The 13,162-nt window shown below is 34.9% G+C and overlaps 1 protein-coding gene across 1 annotated transcript in view; it reads right to left on the bottom strand.

Annotated features, from left to right (window-relative positions):
• Positions 1-829: 829 nt before the first annotated feature.
• The window catches only part of LOC111155517 (coiled-coil domain containing 7), a 403,110-nt gene continuing 390,777 nt past the window's right edge, over positions 830-13,162 (bottom strand). Inside the window, exons 33-36 of the mRNA XM_022515688.1 lie at positions 12,243-12,362; positions 4,370-4,495; positions 1,623-1,715; positions 830-837 (exon numbers count right to left, since the gene is read on the bottom strand). Coding sequence (XP_022371396.1) covers positions 830-837; positions 1,623-1,715; positions 4,370-4,495; positions 12,243-12,362 — 347 coding nt within the window. The remainder of the gene's footprint in view (positions 838-1,622; positions 1,716-4,369; positions 4,496-12,242; positions 12,363-13,162) is intronic.

Here is a 13,162-nt window from a genome sequence, read left to right as displayed (position 1 = left end):
TTTCTTCATATTCTCACCAATGTTTATTTTCTTTCCTTTTTTCCTTTTTTGTCTTCATAATAGCCATCCTGGATATGAAGTGATATCTCATTGTTGTTTTGATTTTCATTTCCTTAATGAATAGTGATGTTTACCATATTTTCATGGGCCTATTGGCTATCTGTATCTCTCCTTTGGAGAAATGCCTGCTAAAGTCCTTTTTCCACTGTTTTATAAAGTTTTTTGTTTTCATTGTTGAGTCTTTAAGAGCTCTCTAAATATTCTGGTTGTTAACTGCTATTCAGATATATGATTTGCAAATTTTTTTCTCCCATTCTGTGGATTTCCCTTTTACTTTACTAACCTTGCCTCTTGATGAATAATTTTAAAATTGTGATAAAATCTGTCTTTGTTTATTTGGCTGCACCTTTGGTGTTGTACCCAACAAATTATTGTCAAATAAAATGCCTTAGATTTTTCCCAACATTTTTACCTAAGACTTTTATAGTTTAGCACTTAGTTTTAGATCTTTCATCTACTTTGAACTATAAGGTAAGGTATAAGATAGGGATCTCATTTCACTCTTTAGTATGTGGATATCCAGTTTCTCCAGTACCATATGTTTTAAATTCTCCTTTTCCCATTGAATGGTCTTGGTATCCTTGTCAAAAGTCATTTGACCATATATGTGGTGCTTTATTTCTTTGTTCTCTATCCTCTATCCTTATTTTGTATGTCTGTCTTTAGGCCAGTACCACACTGTTTTGCTTACTGTTGCTTTGTAGTAAGTTTCAAAATAATGAAGTGTGAGTCCTCCAGCTTTGTTATTTTTCAAGATTATTTTGATTATTCAGGATCCTTTAAGATTCCATATGAATTTTAGCATAGAATTTTTTTATTCTTTAAAAAACATTGCTGGGATTTTGATAGGTATCACACTGAATCTGTAGAACACTTTGTATAGTATTGATATAACAATATAGAGTGTTTCGATCTATGAAAAGTCTAGTGCTGGCTATGATGCTGGGATATGAGTCTTTCATGAATTTACTAGCAGAATTAACTATGATCATTTGAAAACTAATTTGGATTTATATATTAAATAAAAAACATAGATACCTTTAATACAATACATGTTTACATGCTCTATTTTATAGAAATATAATCACCATGGTATATGTGTGTATATATATATATACACACAGTGAAATTTATTGTACCATTGCCGATAGCAGCAAAAAGTACATTGATAAAAATCTAAATGTAATTCAGTAGAAGAATGGTTGAATAAAATATAGCACATTCACATTATAGAATACCATAAAGCAACTTAAAGGTATGATATAAAAAAGAAATCTATATTACCAATTTATCTATATTGGAGGTAAGTAGGATCCATCCAAATGATCCTATTATGTATAGAACCAGCAAACTTAACATATATATTTGTGTGTGTGTGTGTGTGTGTGTGTGTGTAACACATGTTTAAAGAAAGGTTTAGAAAAATATACTTGACTCATTGACTCATGGTTGTCTGGGAAAGGGAGTCCATAGGTTTAAGGTGATTGGCAAATAGAAACAATGGAAACACAGTATAAAGTTTTATTTCATTTGTCTTTATATAGCAGTGATTTTTTTTTTACCTTCATAGATAGGTTTTCTAGTTGTAGAGATTATAGCAGGCAGAGTATTCGTAAATCCAACATGTTTTTTTGAGACAGAATTTTTTGAATGCCCTAAAAAATGAAAATAACATTATTATCTTAGAAATATCTTGATTTCAACTTTTAAAAATTTATAATAAATCTTAACCCACTTCTAAAGCACAGTTTCCTTAAATTTTAAAAAATAATTTAGAACACTTTTACTAACACACTTATTTTCTCTCTTGTTTTTCCTTGTTGGTCATTTGATATTTATAAACAAAACCAGTAAGAGTGCAAATCCAGAAAAAGAAATAATAGAAATAGTGTATGTAAAAATACCTGAGGAAGAGTTTTTTTTCTTTTAAGTATTACAATAAAAAACTACTTTAACAATTAAATTGATAAATTCTCATATAAAATTTTTATATAAAACAGAATATCTTTATTTAAAAAATTTTTATATAACCACAGTGAAAAAACTAGTGCTCGTGGTTTCTAAACAGACATGTTTAGAAATACTATCATCATGATACATATTTTGAACACTGTTAAAAACAAAATAATGGGGGCGCCTGGGTGGCTTGGTGGGTTAAAGCCTCTGCCTTCGGCTCAGGTCATGATCCCAGGGTCCTGGAATCGAGCCCCGCAGCGGGCTCTCTGCTTAGCCGGAAGCCTGCTTCCTCCTCTCTCTCTCTCTGCCTGCCTCACTGTCTACTGGTGATCTCTGTCTGTCAAATAAATAAACAAAATCTTTAAAAAAAAATAATGTAATAAAGAAAATAGTTTCAGTATGTTCAAGAAAAATATGCTAAAATAAAAAGCAGAATGTGGGACATTTAGATGGTGTTTTCTCAAAGTTACTGGGGAAAATTTACTAAATTAATGTGTTGAATTTCTACAATATATGTCTTACAGAGAAATAAAACATTTTCAATTCTTCCATTCCTTAAGGCAAGTGTTTGCTTAAGAAATGTTTATGTCATTATTTTTAGATTAAAAGGCTTGATTATTTGATGAAAAATAAAAACATTATGACAGAATCATTTCTATTCCATCCACAAAAAAAGATTACTATTACTATTCTCTTATGAATAGAAATTTAGATAGTAGATTATTCAGACTATTTCTTAGTTCTTATTCTCTTCCTCTTTTTTGTTTCTTTAGGCAACATTACTGCTTATAATTAACACCCCCCATCAAAGAGAAAGCTGTAGCTTAGGAAAAAAAAAACAAATTGGGGCACTTGGGTGGCTCATCGATTAAGCATCTGCCTTCAGCTTTGGTCATGATCCCAGGGTCCTGGGATCAAGCTCCATGTTGAGCTCCCTGCCCAGAGGGGGAATCTGCTTTTCCTTCTCTCCCTGATTCTGCTCCTGTTTTCTCTTTCTCTCAGTCTCTAATGCACGTGCTCTCTCTCTCCAATAAATAAATAAAAATCTTGAAAGGAAACCCTAAATTGTAGGTAAACAAGGAGCTAAATGAATGGAAAACAGTATTATAGGTGATATGAAGTAGGTGAATCTGACATTGTCTGGCAGTTAGTAGGAAGGCAAAGATAGCTTATCTGAACATAAAGAGCATATTATAATTAATTTTTCTAATTTTAGAGAAGACTTATTTGCCCAATCTGCCTTACTTCAGTTAATAGTCAAACTTATTTTATTTCTGAGGGGCGCCTGGGTAGCTCAGTGGGTTAAGCCTCTGCCTTTGGCTCAGGTCACGGTCTCAGAGTCCTGAGATCGAGCCCTGCATCAGACTGTCTGCTTAGCAGGGAGCCTGCTTCCCTCTCTCTCTCTGCCTACTTGTGATCTCTGTCAAATAAATAAAATCTTTTAAAAAATTTATTTTATTTCTGAATTACACTTCCACAGAATGGGAAAAGGCAACCAATGGGTATAATGGTAAGAGATAAAGATGCAGAGTTAGAAAGACAAACTGGTGAAAGTATTGGTAGTATATATAATTATTTGGGTTTTAGAAAATATAATAGGCCAAAAAATAATCTACATTAAAAAAAAACCTTCAAACTCAGTATCTATGGGAAATACAGTAGGGTAATGATTAGATAATGCCTCTGGAGCAATGATAAGGAATGAATTCTGTAAATTAGTTCCTAGATATTAATGGATTAGATACTGGGGGAGATAGTAATGAAGGGAAAGGGAAAACATGTTTATTTTCCTTCCAATCTACCCTCATGTTGAGTCTCTGTATTGCAGATCCTACTTGGGATTGTACAAAAAGGGAATATATAAATCTAAAACAGAGGATTATAAAATGGGTTTATCATAATGGTGAGCAAGAATGGAAGGTTGAGTGGGACACCTGGGTGGCTTATTCAGTTAAGCATTTGACTCAAGTCATGATCTCAGGGTCTTCAGATTGAGACCCACATGGGTCTCCCCACTCAGCAGGTGTCTACTTGAGATTCTTTGCTTTTGCCCCTCCCCCTGCTCAATGTGTATTCTCTTTTTCTCTCTCTCAAATAAATAAATCTTTAGGGGGAAAAAAAGGAAGGAAGGTTGTGAAAAAACATGGAGCTCCAATCTATTGGTGGCAGGGAAGAAGAGCTATGCCAGGGACACTACTCATTCACTAAGAATGCATACATGTTAGGTAAGCTTAATCAGTGTTTATTTTCACTTATGGTTAGCAAAACTGGTTATATGACTAAGGATAGTATGATCTGGTTATTTCCACACAATTAAAGTTTTACTAATTTAAAAAATCACATTGTACATTACCTGAAGGTTCTTTATTCAATGAAGGAAGCTGGATGGCTTTATAAATGGTTGACCCAGCCCTAGAGGTTCTACGATTTGCTTTTGGAGGTTCACTCACATGGGGTGAAGTGTACTCATAAGGTTCTTCTAGAAATATTTAGAAAATACGTTAGCTATAAGATGGATTACATTTGTAACTGATTTTGATACACAGTAAGTTAGCTGCCAATAAAACTGAAATAACTAAAAATGTTTTGAGATGATTAATTTCACTAATAAAGAAATACACATTAAGAAGGATAGTTTTAGAGATCAGAACTAAGTAAAAGAATTCACCAAGACCACCTATTATAAATTCCATTTCTATGAAATGTCCAGTGTATGGAAATTTATAGAGACAGAAATTAGATTAGCAGATTATGGCTTGGAGTGTGACGATTTCTCTTTCACACAGCGAAAATATTCTAAAATAAAAACATGATGATGAAAGTATAACTCTGTGAATGTACTAAAAACCACTGAATTACACACTGTAAATGAATGAACTGTATGGTATGTGAATTACATATTGATAAAGCTATTAAAATTAACATCTGAGGGCGCCTGGATGGCTCAGTGGGTTAAGCCTCTGCCTTCAGCTCATGTCATGATCTCAGGGACCTGGGATCGAGCCCAACATCGGGCTCTCTGCTGGGCAGGGAGCCTGCTTCCCCCTCTTTCTCCAACTGTCTCTCTGCCTACTTGTGATCTCTCTTTCTCTGTCAAATAAACAAAATCTTTAAAAAAAAATGACATCTGATTTTCTATCACAAACAATGAAGGCCAGAAGCCAGTGGGATGACATATTAAAAATGCTGAAAGCAAAAATTCACAACCAAGAATTTAATACCCAGCAAAATTATTATTCAAAAATAATAATAGATAAAACAAAAACCTTCCTAGATAAAAAAAACAACTAAGACTATTGTTGTTATATTAGGAAAAGTGTCTTAAAAGAAATGCTAAGGAAAATATTTCAGGCTGGTACAAAAATGACATCAGGTAGTAACTCAAAATCTGCATGAAAAAATAAAAAGCATTTTAAAAGTAATTATATCGGTAACTATAAATAACAACATATCTTTTCTAAACTCTTTTCTTTCATTAGCTTATTAAAAAAAAAAAAGAACACTACCTAAAACCGTACTACTGAATATGTAATAGAAAATTCAATTTTATTTCTTTATATGAGCATTGAATAACCCCAAATCTAAGTTAGGGAAACAATTTTATTTTCAATAGCATCAAAAAAGAATAAAATCGGGATGCCTGGGTGACTCAGTTGGTTAAGCTGCTGCCTTCGCCTCAGGTCATGATCCCAGGGTCCTGGGATCGAGTCCCAAATCGGGCTCCTTGCTCAGTGCGAAGCCTGCTTCTCTGTCTGCCTCTGCCTGCCACTCTGCAGGCTTGTGCACTTTCTCTCTCTCTGACAAATAAATAAATAAAATCTTAAAAAAAAAAGAATAAAATAGTAGTGAATTTAACAGAGAGGTAAGACTTGGAATGAGAGTTATAAAACACTGTAAGGGAAAATAAATCCAATATAAATGACCAAGTTCAATGTTCATAAATTAGAACTTATTTAATTGTTTGAAATATAATGACATACCACTGTATTAGTTTTAGTAGATAACTTAATAATTGATATATGTGAGTTCAAGGGTTTCCTCTGTCGCCATCTCAAACCAGAACTCTTAGAACATTCATATTTTAAGATAGCAATTCTTTTCAAATTGATAAATAAGTTCAATATAATCCCTATCAGTACTTTAGGAGCATTTTTTTTTCAGAAATTAGCAACCTGAAACTAAAATTTATATGAAATGCAAAAGACAGTATAGCCAAATGAATAACACTACAGAGACTTCATCTTTCAATTATAAAATTTACTATTAACTTTGTTATCAAAACAGTATGGTAATAGCACAGTGATAGAAAAATAGGTCTAAGGAACAGAACTAAGACTTCAGTAGTAAACTTTTTATGATTATAGCTAATTGATTTTCAACTAGTTCCCAAGGCAATTAAATGGAAACAGGATTCTCTTTTCACAAACGGTGCTCTGGCAATTGGATAGACACTTGCAAAAAGATGAACCTGGAACTTTACTTCTCATTGTATACAAAAACTAACTCAAAATAAATTACATACCTAAACGTAATAGTGATACTATAAAACTCTTAGGAAAAAAAAATAGAAAATTTTGAGATATTAAATAGGCAATGACTTTTTATTTTTTTTTTTATTTTTTTTTTTTTTTAAGATTTTATTTATTTATTTGACAGAGATCACAAGTAGACAGAGAGGCAGGCAGAGAGAGAGAGAGAGAGGGAAACAGGCTCCCTGCTGAGCAGAGAGCCCGATGCGGGACTCGATCCCAGGACCCTGAGATCATGACCTGAGCCGAAGGCAGCGGCTTAACCCACTGAGCCACCCAGGCGCCCCAGGCAATGACTTTTTAGATACAAGTTAAAAGCATGATCCATAAAAGTAAAATTAATATAATGGGCTTCATCAAAATTCAAAACTGTTGACTGTCATTAAGAAAGTTATGACAAGGGGCGCCTGGGTGGCTCAGTGGGTTAAGCCTCTGCCTTCGGCTCAGGTCATGATCTCAGGGTCCTGGGATCGAGCCCTCCATTGGGCTCTCTGCTCAGCAGTGAGCCTGCTTCCTCCTCTCTCTGCCTGCCTCTCTGCCTACTTGTGATCTCTCTCTCTGTCAAATAAATAAATAAAATCTTTAAAAAAAAAAAAGAAAGTTATGAAAAGCTGTAGACTGAAAGTATTCACAAGTCATGTATCCAATAAGAAATCACATCCAGAATGAATAAAGAACTCTAAAAATTTTAGAACTTAAAAAACAAAACTTTACAAATGGGCAATTTTAAAGACATTTCACCAAAGAAATACACAAATGGCTAATAAACACATGAAAAGATGCCCAAAATCATTTTTCAGAGAAATGTAAGTAAAAACCACAATGAAATGCCATTTCATATCCAACAGAATGTCTATAATCCAAAGGACAGATACTAGCCAGATGGCAAGGATGGGAAGAAATAAAAGCCTTCATACCTTTGGTATGTGGTAAAATGGCACAGCCCCTTTAGAAAAGAGTTTGGCAATTAAAAAAATAAACATAAGTTTACCATACAACACAGCAACTCTATTCTTAGGTATCCACCTAAGAGAAATGAAAATTTATGTCTTCACAAAGACCAACATGGGAATATTCAGAGCAATGTTCCTTATAGCCAAAAAGTGAAATGAACCCAAATGTCCATCAACCTATGAACGGATAAAGAATATGGGCTACAGCCATATAAGAGACTATTATTCAGCAGTAAAAAGGAATGAAATATGATATATGTTACTATATGGGTGAACCTCAAAACCATGCTTACCGAAGGAAACTACACAGAAAACACCATGTACTATATGATTCCATTCATGTGAAATGTCCAGAAAAAGTAAATTAATAAGAAACAAAAAGCAGATTAGTGGTTGCCTGGGACTGGAAGTGGGTACCATTAGGGATCTTGCATGAATGGTGAAATGCTCTAAAAGTGAATTAAGATGGTCACTGTGGACTTAAGTAAATTTACTAAAATCCTTGACTCATACCTTGACTCATATAATTAAGATAGGGCAAATTTTCTGATATGCAATTTAGACCCCCCTGAAGTGTTTTTTTAAAAACTGCTAATCTGTACCTCTCTGAGGGACAAATTTACCAATTAGAGTATAATGTTTATGCAATCGTTTGTGTCTTTAGCCTTACAGTATTCACTCAAAGCACACTTTTCCAGTTACTTCAAGCTGCTCATTTTTCTCTAACTCTGACAATAAGGTTATATCACTCATTAATTTTTTTTCCTTAGACTTTATTGAGATGCATTTGACATATAATGTAAGTTTGAGGTGTACAATGTGTTGGTTTGCACACTTACATATTGCAAAATAATTACCACCACCACAGCATTAGCTAATTCCTTTTTTTTGTAGTGAGACTATTTAACAATCTTCTAGCAACTTTCAAGCATATAATACAGTATTGTTAATTATAATCATCATGATGTATATTAGATCCCCAGAACTTATTCATCTTCTTCTATTCATACTCTTTGACCAACATATCCCCATTTCCCCCAACACATACCTTCTGGTAACCACCATTCTACTCTCTGTTTCTATGAGTTCAGCTTTTTTTTAGATTGCACATATAAGTGAGATCATATTGTATATGTCTTTCTCTGTCTGGCTTGTTTTACTTTAGCATAATTCCTCCAAGGCCTATCCTTGTCTTTTTTTTTTTTAATTGTATTATATTAGTCACCATACAATACCATGCTGTTGCAAATAACTAGGGTTTCCTTCTTTTTATAGCTGAATAGTATTCCATTGTATATGTAAAGTTTGATTATGTACATTATAATTTATTTTATATACAGTAATACATAATTATATATATTATAGTTCTAATATTACATGTATTATAATAAAAGTTATTTTGAGTTCTTTATAGGGTAAATTTTAGATCCCTGTGTTTTGGGGTTTGGTTCTAGAAGATTATTATAATCCTTGGGTTGTGTCCTGTTTCCTTGATTTTTCATGTTCCTTGGAGATTTGTGTTGCTGTCTTACATTTAAAGTAGCAGTCACCTCCTCCAGTCTTTACTAACTGCCCTCAGGAAGGACCTGCCTTTCATCAGCCCTGCTAGAAATCCTGAGGCTTTCTGGGACCTTGAATGCACATGCCTGCTCAATACTTACTGCTCCCTCTTGTGGCAGAGTTCTTAAGCTTGTATATTTTCTCTGGATCCTGTATCATACCAGGTCAAATGGAGACACCTTCCCTTTTGTTTTCTCTAAGGTGGCACCACAGCTCAAGTTATGGTTTTCTCTGGCCCACAGAACCTGGCTTGCTTTCTGCAAGTGCTCCCTAGATGTCCACCAAAGCTTGCTGTCCCTAGCATTCTCAGGAGCATGCACAGGGAGCTGGCTACAGAGTTGGGGAGGCGTGGGTGAGATAAGCCTGTTGCTGGGGATGCCCACAAGCCAGTTGCTGGATTCTGCAAGTGAGGCTTTCCCAGCAGCTCATGAGTAGGCTTTCTGATGGAGTCTAAGCACAGCATAAGCTACATCCCTTTAATGCTCTCTGAGAATCATATCTGCCACTCTTTCCGACTCTCATCCCACAATTTAGTACTCTAGATGCCTTTGTGGTGTCCTGCATAGCTAGAAAAGCCTGGTACTCACTCTTACTCCCTCTTTCCCTGCAAAGGGAGACATCATGGGGTGAGAAAGTCTCACTTGGTCCTAGCTGCACCACTTGGGGGAACATGTGATGCACACAAAGTCAAATTGTTCCTCTTATCCAATCCAATGTATCCAAACTCATTCTTTGCTTCAACAAAGTACTGGAACTTCTAATCTGGAAAACTGGACTTGCCTCTTGTCTATGAGTGACTGCCTGAGTCAGTGTTCTCCGGGTGCTCCCTGACTGTGACAAAGAAGTGTTGGAACCATTCATGAGCTACTAGAGTCCACAGCCAGGATGGAGATTTGTCTGCCTATTACCTGATGCACAGGTGGGCAAGGTTTTTCCAGGTCCCTTGGTGTGTAATACTAGATCCCACAACTTCTACAAATGCACTTTCATTCATGGATGGGTGCCAGATTTTTGTTGTTGAGAATGGGGGGAGGGGGAAAAACAAGGGACATCTTATGCTATTGTGATGCTAAAATCAGTTGTTATATATTTGTAGTAGTTCCTTATGTCCCAGTCTGTATTTCATCCTAGGATCTCCCAACATCATGGTTCATTGCTTTTTTTGCATGCAATTTTTTCATTGAGAAAATTATAGTATAATTAAAATATAATATAATTGAATGATGAAAAAGACAACCTAACTGTGATGCGTAATTTACTGCTAGGTGAGTCTGTTTGTTGTGTTTTTTCTTTGCCACCTTTCTGTAAGGGACTGGGTCCTGTGGGGACTATCCTTGTATTGCTACCATATTCTCTCTGTGTGTGTATGTGTGTATATTGTGCAGGAAGTCACATCATAGGACCTTCCTCTGAAAATGATTATAGATCACAAAATTGTGATCTCTGGCCCTCATGAAAAATTTTAATACGAATTTGTGGGGTTCAGGAAAGAGCACATGCATTTTGCATGGGGGGTATCAAGAATATTTGCAACTAGAGGGAACATGGCGGTAGATTGGTTTCAATAATGGCCTCAATGTATTCTTGACCACTGGTGTTCATATCCTCACATACAACTCTGGTCTTGGGTATATGACTTTAGTAAATGGAACAAAAGTAAACAGATGCAAGCAGAAACTTCAAATGTTTCTACAAGGTTTGTACAATGGGCTCGCTCACATGTTGCTCTTAGAACCTGAGGTTACAACATGGATATGCTTAAGCTAATCAGCTGGGTGATGAAAGACAAGGGGCCAAGTCACTCTTGTGTCACTTGAAAAGTTTGTTTTCTCTTAGCTCCCAAACCATCCTTCCATAGTTGCTTTGTGAAATTGGATGCAGGACTCTGATAACCACATTTTTGCTTTGCCAGGTAACTCCAAATTAGGGTTAGGCAAATAAAGCATTCTAGAGAGAGATTGCAAGTTTAGAGGAGAAACAAGGGATTTGCTTCCTTCATTTGGCTACCATTGGGCTTCCTGGGAGCTTCATGTCTCTTTTCAGTTTCTGTGAACATCATCCCAGCAATGTTTCTTTATCCTAGGAGCAGACGTTCTTTCCATGACATAAATGGTCTGTAGTTTTCTCAACATTTGCAAAACCAGTTTTATTTAAACCTCACCGGCTGAGACACTAGCAATGTCCCCTCTTCAGAAGTATGTCTGAGACCCCTCCCGAAAAATCAGAGATACTAGCACCAGCCAAGCCGCATCTTGTACTCAGAGTCGTTATCAGCCTTAGAAGTGGCAACTTCTTCGTAACATTCCTCCATGTTATCTCAGAATTCTTTTACGCTTCGTTACCCAGTTAACAACTTTATACTTAGTTAATGAGTTTTTACACTTTTGCTGTTTTTTCAGACAACTAGTGAGGTTTTTATCTCTTGATGAGCCCCAAATATATACCCCCGTTGTCCCAAACAACAGCTAGCCAATTGCCAGACATGTGAGTGAAGCCATTGACCACAAGGTGACCAAAGACGCATACGTTAGCCAGCCAAAATCAGTCTACATTCCTAACTCCCAAATCATGAACTCTAAATCCTGTGTTACTATTTTAAGGTAAATAGTTTTGGGGGTAGTTATGCAGTAAAAGAACATTAACAAATATGGAAAAAAATTTAAAAAATTAATGATTCAATAACTCAGATGGATATAAATTAATCAAACAAAACACCCACCTGTATAGTTGATGGTTAGGCAGAGAAAAGTATTTTTTCTTCCACAGTTGCTAGAGAACATGTTAATTTTAATGTCATTTTAGGAAAGCCATCTAGAAGTATCTTTTAACATTATAAAATCCTGGGATATTCTCCCAAAGAAATTCAAGCATCAATAAATATGAATGCATGTTCATGGAGACATTTACCAGTGGTAAAAAGCCAAAAAAGTCAATTCTCTTTAACAGAAGAATGATTAAATAAATAATTCTATACTGTGAAATATTATACTACTAGTAAAGGTATAAATTAAAGCCGTTTAATTTTCAGGTTTGCAAGGATTCACCTAAAATATTTCTGAATAAAAAGATGTAAAATGAGTAAAATGAAAAGTCATACCAAACAACACTATACACACACACACACACACACACACACACACACACATTATATATATATATTTTTTTTTCTTTTTTTTTTCTTTACCTTGACTGTCAAAGGGTGATAAATTGATCACTTTTGTTGGGAATTTACTCATTGAGATGTTCTTCGGAACTAAATCTTGTTGGTTTGAAAATATATTTTTGTTTTTAAACAAATTCATTCCTAAAATGAAAATGTTTAGAAATTAGAGATCCCAAATATTCATGCACTACTCTCCAAACACCATGTACTACTAGTCTTTATTTATATGTTTGTAATGTTTTCTTACCACATTTTATTGAGTAGCCACTTGCTTACTGCTCTAATTTGTATAAACCATTTGATCATTTTCTCTTCCTTGTCTTTATTCTGTGTTCATTGATAGCATCTTCTTTCTTTAGCTGAGTATACTTACTATGCAAAAACTGCACATATTTAATGCATATATATTTTGATAAGTGTAGACATAGGCATACGCCTGCAATACCGTCACCACAATCAATAAGCATACCCATCACCTCCAAAAGGCTTCTCTTGTTTTCTTTTTAGGTAGATGGTAAGAAAAGTTAGCAATTTTTCTCTATATATTTTTCTCTATATATTTATCTGTCTGTGGGCATTTAGATAGTTCCCATGTCTTGGCTATTGTAAGTAATGCTGTAATGAACACAGAAGTGCATGTATCACTTTGAAAGAGTGATTTCATTTCTTTTGAATATATACCCAGAAGTGGGATTGCTGGATCACATGGTAGTTCTCTTTCTAATTTTTGAAGGAACATCTATGTTGTTTTCCATAATAGTTGCGCCAGCTTTACAATCCCACCAATAATGTACAAGGGTTGCCCTTTCCCCACATCCTCACTAATATTGGTTATCACTTGTCTTCTTGATGATAACCATTCTAACAGGTGTGGGATGTTATCTCATTGTAGCTTTTTTTGTTGTTGTTGTTAAACATAATTGTTTAGATGATTTTTTTTT

The sequence above is a fragment of the Enhydra lutris genome, unplaced genomic scaffold, assembly GCF_002288905.1.
Source record: "Enhydra lutris kenyoni isolate GAN:26980312 unplaced genomic scaffold, ASM228890v2 scaffoldscaffold42, whole genome shotgun sequence".
Lineage (NCBI taxonomy): Eukaryota > Metazoa > Chordata > Mammalia > Carnivora > Mustelidae > Enhydra > Enhydra lutris.
The sequence above is the reverse complement of the archived record's forward strand: the minus strand, read 5'-3'. Positions and strand labels throughout refer to the sequence as shown.